This window comes from Diachasma alloeum, unplaced genomic scaffold (assembly GCF_001412515.2).
Source record: "Diachasma alloeum isolate Michigan unplaced genomic scaffold, Dall2.0 Dall_scaffold_00470, whole genome shotgun sequence".
Taxonomy (NCBI): domain Eukaryota; kingdom Metazoa; phylum Arthropoda; class Insecta; order Hymenoptera; family Braconidae; genus Diachasma; species Diachasma alloeum.
This window is the reverse complement of record NW_021680603.1, coordinates 319,452-331,949: the sequence shown is the minus strand read 5'-3', so window position 1 is coordinate 331,949 and position 12,498 is coordinate 319,452. Positions and strand designations below refer to the sequence as shown.

The following is a 12,498-nucleotide window of genomic DNA, read 5'->3' as shown; positions in this document are numbered from 1 at the left end:
GAAAGGTCGTTATCGGCTCACTCAGGTACAGCAGAGCCCGTGCCTGAGAGCCACTCAATAAATACTCAATAATAGCTGAGATTTGCTAACGAAACGAAATCCCGAACCAAGCAATCGGCAAGCTCAAGAGAACATCAACAAGCGGACATCACCACAGATTGAGAGAATTTACACTCTCAAGCCTTCAGAGAACATCGAGAGAGCATCAGCGCAGCAAGTCTTCAACTCAAAACCTGGGATTGCAGGGAGCAACTGGATTCAGAGGTACATCAACACCACCAGAGGAAATCATCAAAGAATTGATCATCCAGTTCGAGGAGCCTATCACCAAAGTGCTCGGATTGTATTGGCATCAATCGTCCGATACATTTCGATTTAAATCAAAGCAGTTTGAGTCAGCGACAGTCACCAAGAGAGTAGTAGCATCAAAAATTGCTCAACTGTTTGATCCATTGGGATTCATCGCTCCAATAATCACCCGAGGCAAGATAATTATTCAAGATCTATGGAGACCTAAGCTCACTTGGGACGAGCTACTTCCAGACGAGTATGAAAACCAGTGGACGAGCTTCAGAGAAAACCTCCACAAGTTAGAGCAAGTCTCAGTGCCAAGGCAGCTGAGACTCTCATCGGAGATATGCAGCATCCAGATCCACGGGTTTGCAGATGCTTCAACAGCAGCAATGGGCGCAATGGTGTACATTCGCACCAAGCAGATCGACGAGCCAACATCGACAGTATTGTCCTGGCTTGGATCAAGAGCCACCCATCAAGATGGAAGGATTTCGTCCAAAATAGAGTCATCAAAATCCAGGAATCTCTTCCAAACGCTATTATGAGACACATCAGCGGTAAAGAAAACTCAGCTGACTGTGTATCCAGAGAACTCTCACCAAAGGAACTAACAGAACATCAGCTATGGTGGTCAGGTCCTGAATGGATAAGTCAGGAACCTGAAAGCTGGCAGTCATCACCACCCGACACTCAGCAGAAGCATAAATAGAAGCGAGGCCATCTCTATCACATCAGACAACCATCAAAGTCAACGCCTTGGTAGAGCTTCTCAACAGATACTCAAGACTATCCAAGGTCCTCCAAGTAACAGCTACCCTGAACCGAGCCATCGATAGGTTCAGAAGACAGCCAGTTCCTCAAACGCCTGTCCTCATACCTAGAGAACTCAACGAAGCCAGGCTGTTCTGGGTAAAAATAACACAATATCAATATATGCATCTGTTCATAGACTTCTCGAGAGAGACTATCAACTACCACGGAGTCATCCGTTAGCAAAGCTGACTCCAACGCTAGACAATGAGAGCATTATCAGGCTATGTGGCCGCCTCAAGAATTCTCAATTAGCCCGTGACGAAATTCATCCAATTATTCATTCTCATCAGTCTCGTCTCACAACGATTGGTCATCGAAGAAGCTCACCAAAGAGCTCTCCACAGAGGGACTCCACTCATCTTAGCCTATACTCGCCAGAAATATTGGATCATCGGTGGGAGAGGCACAGTGAGAGCATAAATCCTACGCTGTTCTATCTGCATTAGACACCGAAGAAGACAGGCCCAGCACCTAATGGTCCAACTGCCTGCTGTAAGAAGATCACCTGCACGAGCTTTTCTCTACATGGGAGCGGACTATGCTGGTCCCTTCCCCATTCTCAAATGGCGACCCATAAATGCCCAACCATCTATTGTTCATATCACAGTATTTGTGTGTTTCAGTACATCAGCAGTCCATTTAGAGCTCGTTTCCAGGCAAACAACAGAGGCTTTCATCGGAGCTTATAAGAAATTCACCGAGAGGAGAGGTATCCCCGAGCTTATGTACAGTAACAACGCCACTACGTTCGTTAGAGCCTCAGGAATACTCAACAAACTGTACAATCAAGAGTCCAGAGAGAATCAACAGATCCAAGCTGCCCTCGCCACAAATGGGACTCAATGTAACTTCTCACCACCGAGAGCACCACATTTCGGAGGAAAGTGGGAAGCAGCTGTTAAATCTACTAAGTATCACCTCAAAGGAGTACTTGGGCCGTCGACATTCACCTACGAGGAACTCAACAGTATCCTGACCCAGATAGAGGCCTGCTTAAACTCCAAGTCAATCACGCCAACGCACAGCAATTATGGAATACCATCAGGTATTGTAGTTGCACAGATTGTTCACCGAGGGTTTCCCCAACGGCCGTAAGGGAACCTTCAACGAGCAGCTGATCGAGCATCACCAAAAGTTCAGGGACCAGAAAGTATGCAAATTCAATGCAATCAAATGCATACAAAATTCAGAGGCTATCTCCACAGATGATCAATATTAATGTTTGTCTGTGTCAACTGCGAGACACAGGAAAAACCAGAAATCAAGAAAGCATCAGAATTTCCAGAAGCCTCTCCAGCATCCTATCTACCGCAGAACAGGCCCTGGGAGATATCATCAATCCGAGCTGTGAGTCGTATTAAATGACTTCAGCCCTAAATTATCAACAGTACATCAGCAATCAGCCCTAAATTATCACCAGTACACGAACAATCAGGAGAAGAAATCTATCGAACAATCAGGAGAAGAAAACTATCGAGAAGACGATCCAGGGCTAATCAACGAGTAACCAGCAAAGTAAGCAGCGGAGAAATTCAACGCACAATTCATCATCCCGATGATGAATGGCCCCCGGGATGTTTGAAATTCAGCTATTCAAACTAGTCAAACGGTCACCGGGCTCAACGAAAATCTCGAGAAACTTCGGGACCCTTCGGGGTCACATTCAGCTACGAAGAAAATCCCCGAAAAATTCAGTAGTATCGTTCTAGCCACCGAGAGAGTCACTCTAATCGAAAACTGTATCGCCGTAACCGCTCAATTGAGTACATCACCGGAGTACATCAACGCGATACATTTGAGTCTAGCGCTTTGTATAGCGTCTCTATTTAATTCNATCGCTCTAGCCACCGAGAGAGTCACTCTAATCACAGTACTGTATCGCCGTAACCGCTCAATCGAGTACATCACCGGAGTACATCAACGCGATACATTTGAGTCTAGCGCTTTGTATAGCGTCTCTATTTAATTCAATTCAATTATCAATTAATTCCGAGTTAACTATCAATTATTTTGAGTCAATCATCAAGTTCAATATCGAGAGAATCTCAAGTGCAGTGCATTTTTCAAACCATCTTTTTTATTGACTTGTCGAGCACCTCAACAGTGTAACATTTTTAATTTATCAAGACGCGTGGGTTATTCCACAATAAAGTACATCAACAGTGTGGTTTTATAATTCCGCGTGTTTTAATTTTCCACCTCCTTCCACAATTCCACTTTTCCCCAACCGGCATCTCAATTTAGCTTCAATTTCAAACAAACCTTATTCGTAGAACAGAAATAGAACTACAAAAATGGTCTTTATAAAAATGGAGCTATCTCCCTTAGATTCCATGATATTTGAGTAGAAAATAGGGCCCATACCGAGGATTTCTCTCCCCCAAGAATCACCCAGCTCTGCGCCTGCCCCTAACAGCACCTCTCCGCCTCCCTCTTGGAGCAGGCTCCTGAGGATCCTGAGCCAGTTGAGCAGCATTGCGTCGATCGAGACGCACCTGCCTCTGCAGATCAGCAGTCTGTCGACCAAGCTGCTCCACGTGGTGGAGCAAAACATTAGGGTCTGGATGATGATGTGGGGCAGGGTTCTCTTGGTCTCTTGGCTCTGGTGGTGGCGAAGGCTGGCGTCGTGGTGGCGAAGGTGGATGTGGGGGTGGAGATGGTGGTGGACGCTGGCCCAGGAATCTCTGAAAGAGAAAAAATGAATAAAATTTTGTTTCAACACTTTATCTCTGAATCTAAAGGAGATAACGAAATTTTTAGCAGAATCTTTTTTACAGATCTCATTCTGTTCTACAAAAACGGTCTATTCGAAATACAGCCTAAATTGTTGGAATGAGTGGAATGTGTGACCAGAACAGTAGGGATAGTTTATCAGTAACAGGAGAACGAAAGAGAGCACGTCTGTTCAGAAGGATTTATTCGGTGTAACTGATACAGCTTGATGGTCTTGATTGGCGCTTGCCTGACACCTGTGTATGTGTGTGTTTGTACTGGTGTTTGTGTGCTATGTGTGTCAGTGTGGGATCTATCGTCATTATATTCAACATAAATCTCCATATTAGTCCCGGTCGACTCGATCGGCCATCTCCGAAAATCTCCGTGAACTTTCGGGTCAACGGACACAGGTCAGCGCGGCACCCGGAAGAGTCAGTCAGTAGTGTTAAAGTATCGTTACGATAATGAGCTAGCGTATTCACTCAATCAGTATTCTAAATTTAATATCTTTGTTCAGTACATCAACTTGTTGATTAAGTTCAGTATAATATCAGTGACTCAACGAGATAAAGGTGAAAAGACAATTATCAGTGAAAATTAGACATTCAACAGTAAATATACCAAAGAGTGTAAAATTAAGTGACAAGTGGTTCGATCCCACTGAAATATATTGAGATTTTTTATAAACCGCCTAACATAATTTTCCCAACATCTCCCTCCACATTTTCATCCCACATCCACCCTAACCCTAGACATTCACCAAATAGTGGTCCTTCGAGCCAGATTGTGGGTGAAAACTTGTGTAAAGTGCTGTGGAAAATTTAAGGGAAGCCTCGTGTCAAAAAAACTTACGAGGTTCGCACGGGCAAGCCAACGAAAAGTTCTAGAACATTCGCTTTGTTTACACCCGCAAGGGCGTCGGGGTAACAAAGGACAAAGAGAGAGGGTCAGTGTCGGAATTCGGGAAGGCTTGGGAGTGACGAGTGACGCCGAAGCCCAACAACGTTTGGCCACGTGCGCCACGCAACAGGCGACTCACCAAACCTCGGCAGTCGGTAACTTACCAAACTCGGCGGTCGGTAACTCACCCAACTCTCAGCGGTCGCTAACTCACCCAACTCAACAGCCGATAAATCACCTAAAACGCCAACTTAGCACGAACAATCACCATGGCAGACGACACTAAGGTCAACGAACCCAAGGAAGAAACTCAACAACCAGTGAGCGATAGTGAGGAAATCGAGCAAATCACACAAGAAGAGGGACTGCCAGCAAAAAATGAAGCAGTTACAATGAAGCCAATCACCACTCCTGAGGAAATCAACAGTCCAAGTGAATCGTCAGGATCAACGGAGCCCGCTCAACAAAAGTCAACGCCTGCAACTTCAAAAACAGCACTCACCATGCAACAGGAAGGTCAATTAAGACTATTAACGTTTAAGGTAGAGACTCTGATGGAGATCTATCATGACCTCCCGCAGGACGTTGAAACCGAAGAGGACCTCACCCTAGAGGAATTAGACGGGCACAAGTGGATAATCGAGGCAGAAAGGAGCGAATATTTTCAAATTTATGCCAATCTAGCCGAGTTTCTTCCCCCTGATCACGAGTCTGTCAACCAAATGATCCATGAACGAGCCACCAGGACAAGACGACAAGCCCTGATGCTCATTGCTCGGCTGAAGGGTCAACTGGCAAGGAAGGATTCAATTAGCAGCTCAACGGATCAAAGCCAGGCAAATCAGCTGAAGCGTCTTGACATCAAGTCATTCGATGGGAAACCGGAGGAATGGAAGGAGTTCAGTGACCTTTTCTTGTCACTGGTGGGAAATGTCACGTCAATTCCACCAGTATAGAAATTGGTGAGACTTAAGGGATGCCTTAGAAGTCCTGCAGCCTCTCTCCTCTCTACCTTTCAGGCCAAGGACGAAAACGACGAAAAGGCTTGGCAGAAACTCACCAGGAAGTACGAGGACCCTAGACTCGTCGCTCAGTCGCTGTTCAACAGAATCCTGACGCTGCCGAAAATCACCCAAGCAACAGAAGAGAACCTCAGCGCCAACGGAGCAGCAGCATTGGAGACCCTCGATCAACTACAAGACGTGACGGGGTTAATGACGGAAAACATCGCTGAACAGTTGATAGCCCATTTACTGAGGAGATCTCTTGATGCAGAGACACTCAAGCAGTGGGAACTAAAGCTGGAAGACTCAAAGGATTTCCAGAGCCTTAAGGAGTTCGTGGCGTTCATCGAGGCCTGCGGCAGAGGGATCAACGCAGGTGCCAAGCTGCTATCATCAGAAGAAATCAACGCAGCCACGAAGAAGTCAGCTCCAACAAAGAAAAGGAGCACCTATACAGCAGCAACTCACCAGCAGGAAATTAATGAGCCAGAAAGACAACTTCCCAGGAACTGCTGTGCCTACTGACAGGACAAGCATTTTATCGCATCCTGCCAGAAGTTCATTCAGCTCACCCCAGCGAAGAGAAATGACGTCGTTATCAACAAGGGGCTGTGCTTCAACTGCTTGGGGCCACACACGAAGGCCAAGTGCACGTCGGACAAGAAGTGCCACAAATGTAGCAGATATCACCACACTCTCATCCATGAAGGGATTTCATGGACGATGAGCCCGCCTCCAGCCGGATGCACTCCAGCTGAGCCCATCCAAACTACCGGAACATCCAGGCAGCAAGAGGATCACGGGAACAGTGAGTGAATGAATTCAACCTCAATAGCAGACTCACCATCTCATTGATCATTCCTCAACATTAGAATCCAGTACTTCACCACCAGTAGCAGTGAACTTCAACAACAAAATGATCAATGAGAAAGCAGAGAACACCAACCACGAAACTCACCAAGGAGAAGCAGATCAACAGTCAGTGCTGTTGGCAACAGCACGAGTAAAAATAATATCACCGAGAGAATTCACGACAAAAGCCAGAGCACTCATCGACCAGGGTTCAGAGGTATCGTTTATCTCCGAACAATTAGTTAATCAACTGCATTTACAGAGAAGAGCATCAACAGTGGAGCTAGTGGGAATTGGTGGAATTAATTCAGGATACACCAGAGGAATAGTTTCAGTCACTCTACAATCGAACAATGGGACTCATTAACTGCAACTCAACGCCCATATTCTAAAGAATCTCACCGCAATAATTCCGTCATTTTCATGCTCATCAGCGAGGATCGACTCACTTCAGAATCTTCAGATAGCCGATCCCCATTATCTAAGGCCTGGACCAATCGACATCATACTAGGGGCTGACAACTATGGGCGGATCATCATGGATGAAGTTGTCAAGTCAGAGCAATCGAGAGTAGTTGGCCAACGCACAGTATTCGGTTGGATATTATCCGGACCAATCGAATGCACAAATTGTTCAATAAAGGTATCTCTATCGGCTGTACGAGAATCTGCAAATGCACAACTTCTAGAGCTTCTCCAGAAATTTTGGGTCCAGGAAGAACTGCCAAATGAGAGATCATCAACATCAGAGNAAGGTAGCACCACTCAAGCGCATGACCATCCCTCGTCTAGAGCTCACAGCAGCTCTTCTACTGACTCAGCTAGTGGCATCAACGAAGAAAATGCTCCAACTCGACTAAGTAGACACTCATCTCTGGTCTGATTCTTCAGTAGNCAGCACGTCAACTCAAATCGATCGTGAGTCGACTCAACACAGATCAAGCAAACTCCCAGTTGTACAGAGAGTTCATCAACGAGTACGCAGCACTGGGGCGCACGAGAATAGCACCAGAGACACCAGAACCCGTGCCAGCTTACTATCTACCACATCACGGAGTACTGAGAGAGGAGGCCATCACAACGAAGTTGAGAGTCGTATTCAATGACTCCAGCCCCAGTTCATCAGGTATATCAATTAACGATATACTGTACTCTGGTGAAAAATTACAGAACGATGCCATGGTTATCCTGAGTTGGATGAGGAGGCACAGGCTCGTGTTTGGCACGGATATTGTCAGGATGTTCCGCCAGATACGAGTTCACCAAGATGACTGGGATCTTCAGAGAATCCTGTGGATCGACGAGAATCAACAACCAGTCACCTACCAGTTAACGACAGTCACCTATGGAATAAATTGTGCTCCATGGTTGTCGTTACGTGTTCTTCAACAACTAGCAGAAGATGAAGGGCACCGTTTCCCAGGAGCAGTAGAGACACTCACCAGAGGGCGTTACGGTGACGACATTTACGGCAGTGCAGAGACAGAAGACGGTCTCAAGGAGATCGCAACGCAACTACAAGGGCTTTGCCATGCAGGAGGCTTCTCTCTACAGAAGTGGAGCAGCAATTGTTCAGAGGCTCTGCATGAGTTAGGCCTATCAACTGAAGAAGAATTTATCCAGTTCGAGAAGTCAGTCACCAAGGTACTTGGATTATGTTGGCATCAATCCACCGACACATTCCGGTACAAATCAAAGGATTTCAATACGTCGACAATCACCAAGGGAGTAGTCTCTTCAGAAATAGCCCAGATTTTTGATCCACTGGGATTTATCACACCAGTTGTCGTCCAGGGAAAGATTATCCTACAAGATCTTTGGAGATTGAAACTAAAATGGGATGATCCTCTTCCAGATGATTATGTTCAACGCTGGAAGACATTCCGAGAGAATCTCAACGACCTAGACAGAGTAACTGTACCTAGATGGCTGAGAATTTCAACAGAGACACTCAACATCCAAATTCATGGATTTGCAGACGCTTCAACGGTAGCGATGAGTGCAGTGGTGTATATTCGCACCAAAACCATTAACGATTCGACATCAACAGTACTGGCATGCGCGAAGACTAAGGTAGCACCACTCAAGCGCATGACCATCCCTCGTCTAGAGCTCACAGCAGCTCTTCTACTGACTCAGCTAGTGGCATCAACGAAGAAAATGCTCCAACTCGACTAAGTAGACACTCATCTCTGGTCTGATTCTTCAGTAGCACTAGCTCGGATCAGGAGCCACGCATCAAGATGGAAGGACTTCGTCCACAACAGGGTCGTCAAGATCCAGGAAACTCTCCCGAATGCTACCTGGAGACATGTCAGTGGAAAGGAGAATCCAGCTGATTGTGCCTCCAGAGGCATATCACCGAGCCAGCTAGCAGATCATCAACTGTGGTGGTCAGGACCTGAGTGGATTAATCACNACAGAACGATGCCATGGTTATCCTGAGTTGGATGAGGAGGCACAGGCTCGTGTTTGGCACGGATATTGTCAGGATGTTCCGCCAGATACGAGTTCACCAAGATGACTGGGATCTTCAGAGAATCCTGTGGATCGACGAGAATCAACAACCAGTCACCTACCAGTTAACGACAGTCACCTATGGAATAAATTGTGCTCCATGGTTGTCGTTACGTGTTCTTCAACAACTAGCAGAAGATGAAGGGCACCGTTTCCCAGGAGCAGTAGAGACACTCACCAGAGGGCGTTACGGTGACGACATTTACGGCAGTGCAGAGACAGAAGACGGTCTCAAGGAGATCGCAACGCAACTACAAGGGCTTTGCCATGCAGGAGGCTTCTCTCTACAGAAGTGGAGCAGCAATTGTTCAGAGGCTCTGCATGAGTTAGGCCTATCAACTGAAGAAGAATTTATCCAGTTCGAGAAGTCAGTCACCAAGGTACTTGGATTATGTTGGCATCAATCCACCGACACATTCCGGTACAAATCAAAGGATTTCAATACGTCGACAATCACCAAGGGAGTAGTCTCTTCAGAAATAGCCCAGATTTTTGATCCACTGGGATTTATCACACCAGTTGTCGTCCAGGGAAAGATTATCCTACAAGATCTTTGGAGATTGAAACTAAAATGGGATGATCCTCTTCCAGATGATTATGTTCAACGCTGGAAGACATTCCGAGAAAATCTCAACGATCTAGACAGAGTAACTGTACCTAGATGGCTGAGAATTTCAACAGAGACACTCAACATCCAAATTCATGGATTTGCAGACGCTTCAACGGTAGCGATGAGTGCAGTGGTGTATATTCGCACCAAAACCATTAACGATTCGACATCAACAGTACTGGCATGCGCGAAGACTAAGGTAGCACCACTCAAGCGCATGACCATCCCTCGTCTAGAGCTCACAGCAGCTCTTCTACTGACTCAGCTAGTGGCATCAACGAAGAAAATGCTCCAACTCGACTAAGTAGACACTCATCTCTGGTCTGATTCTTCAGTAGCACTAGCTCGGATCAGGAGCCACGCATCAAGATGGAAGGACTTCGTCCACAACAGGGTCGTCAAGATCCAGGAAACTCTCCCGAATGCTACCTGGAGACATGTCAGTGGAAAGGAGAATCCAGCTGATTGTGCCTCCAGAGGCATATCACCGAGCCAGCTAGCAGATCATCAACTGTGGTGGTCAGGACCTGAGTGGATTAATCACGATCCTGAAGAATGGCCACAATCATCAATCGACGCCCCAGCCATGGACATCCCAGAAGTGGCCAGAGAAGCAAAACCGGCACCAGCACATCCAGTTGCAATTAAAATCAACGAAATTGCAGAGCTACTCAACAGATATCAGATGATGGCTAAATTGCTAGCCGTAACAGCTACGGTCAACAGAGCTATCGACAGATTCAGGAGGCAGCCAACGCCCCCGGGACCTGTCTTGACAACCAGAGAACTCAACGACGCGAGATTATTTTGGGTAAAGATAACTCAACATCAATACTTTGGGCCAGCCATTCGAGCNCAGAGGTCGTTACGTTGACGACATTTACGGCGGTGCAGAGACGGAAGACGGTCTCAAGGAGATCGCAACGCAACTACAAGGGCTTTGCCATGCAGGAGGCTTCTCTCTACAGAAGTGGAGCAGCAATTGTTCAGAGGCTCTGCATGAGTTAGGCCTATCAACTGAAGAAGAATTTATCCAGTTCGAGAAGTCAGTCACCAAGGTACTTGGATTATGTTGGCATCAATCCACCGACACATTCCGGTACAAATCAAAGGATTTCAATACGTCGACAATCACCAAGNACCACACTAGTCATCGAAGAAGCTCACCGCAAAATACTACACGGAGGAACTCAACTCACCTTGGCCTACACACGTCAAAANAACTAGCCAAGCTGACACCCACACTAGACAACGAAAGGATCATGAGACTTAGGGGACGCCTCAAGAACTCGCAATTAAATCCAGACGAAATTCACCCAATAATCTGGCCTCGCCAGTCACGCCTTNTTGGAGATTGAAACTAAAATGGGATGATCCTCTTCCAGATGATTATGTTCAACGCTGGAAGACATTCCGAGAAAATCTCAACGATNACACGGAGGAACTCAACTCACCTTGGCCTACACACGTCAAAAGTACTGGATAATCGGCGGCAGAGGCACAGTTAGAGCATATATTCAACGCTGTGCCATCTGCACTAGACACCGAGGAAAACAGGCCCAGCAGNGCTTCAACGGTAGCGATGAGTGCAGTGGTGTATATTCGCACCAAAACCATTAACGATTCGACATCAACAGTACTGGCATGCGCGAAGACTAAGGTAGCACCACTCAAGCGCATGACCATCCCTCGTCTAGAGCTCACAGCAGCTCTTCTACTGACTCAGCTAGTGGCATCAACGAAGAAAATGCTCCAACTCGACTAAGTAGACACTCATCTCTGGTCTGATTCTTCAGTAGCACTAGCTCGGATCAGGAGCCACGCATCAAGATGGAAGGACTTCGTCCACAACAGGGTCGTCAAGATCCAGGAAACTCTCCCGAATGCTACCTGGAGACATGTCAGTGGAAAGGAGAATCCAGCTGATTGTGCCTCCAGAGGCATATCACCGAGCCAGCTAGCAGATCATCAACTGTGGTGGTCAGGACCTGAGTGGATTAATCACGATCCTGAAGAATGGCCACAATCATCAATCGACGCCCCAGCCATGGACATCCCAGAAGTGGCCAGAGAAGCAAAACCGGCACCAGCACATCCAGTTGCAATTAAAATCAACGAAATTGCAGAGCTACTCAACAGATATCAGATGATGGCTAAATTGCTAGCCGTAACAGCTACGGTCAACAGAGCTATCGACAGATTCAGGAGGCAGCCAACGCCCCCGGGACCTGTCTTGACAACCAGAGAACTCAACGACGCGAGATTATTTTGGGTAAAGATAACTCAACATCAATACTTTGGGCCAGCCATTCGAGCACTCCAGAGAAATCACCAACTACCGAGAAATCATCAACTAGCCAAGCTGACACCCACACTAGACAACGAAAGGATCATGAGACTTAGGGGACGCCTCAAGAACTCGCAATTAAATCCAGACGAAATTCACCCAATAATCTGGCCTCGCCAGTCACGCCTTACCACACTAGTCATCGAAGAAGCTCACCGCAAAATACTACACGGAGGAACTCAACTCACCTTGGCCTACACACGTCAAAAGTACTGGATAATCGGCGGCAGAGGCACAGTTAGAGCATATATTCAACGCTGTGCCATCTGCACTAGACACCGAGGAAAACAGGCCCAGCAGCAGATGGGTCAACTACCAGCAACGAGAATCTCACCAGCAAGAGCATTTCTCCACACAGGGGTGGACTATGTAGGACCATTCGCCATCCTCAAATGGAGACCAACGAATGCACAACCAGGATCAGTGCACAATGCAGTTATTGTGTA

At 46.7% G+C, this 12,498-nt stretch overlaps 2 protein-coding genes across 2 annotated transcripts in view; one reads left to right on the top strand and one right to left on the bottom strand.

The window, feature by feature from the left end:
• The first annotated feature begins 1,581 nt into the window (after nucleotides 1-1,581).
• On the top strand, nucleotides 1,582-2,202 carry LOC107042452. The gene has a single exon (XM_015263498.1). The coding sequence runs from the start codon at nucleotides 1,582-1,584 to the stop codon at nucleotides 2,200-2,202; it is 621 nt and encodes a 206-aa protein (XP_015118984.1).
• A 1,292-nt stretch (nucleotides 2,203-3,494) lies between these two features.
• LOC107042451 (circumsporozoite protein-like) overlaps nucleotides 3,495-12,498 on the bottom strand; it is an 11,317-nt gene continuing 2,313 nt past the window's right edge. The window contains exon 2 of the mRNA XM_015263497.1: nucleotides 3,495-3,791. Coding sequence (XP_015118983.1) covers nucleotides 3,495-3,791 — 297 coding nt within the window. The remainder of the gene's footprint in view (nucleotides 3,792-12,498) is intronic.

Excerpts from the sequence above, each read along its gene's own strand:
- LOC107042452 (XM_015263498.1), top strand. The coding sequence starts at position 1,582 with ATGGTCCAACTGCCTGCTGTAAGAAGATCACCTGCACGAGCTTTTCTC.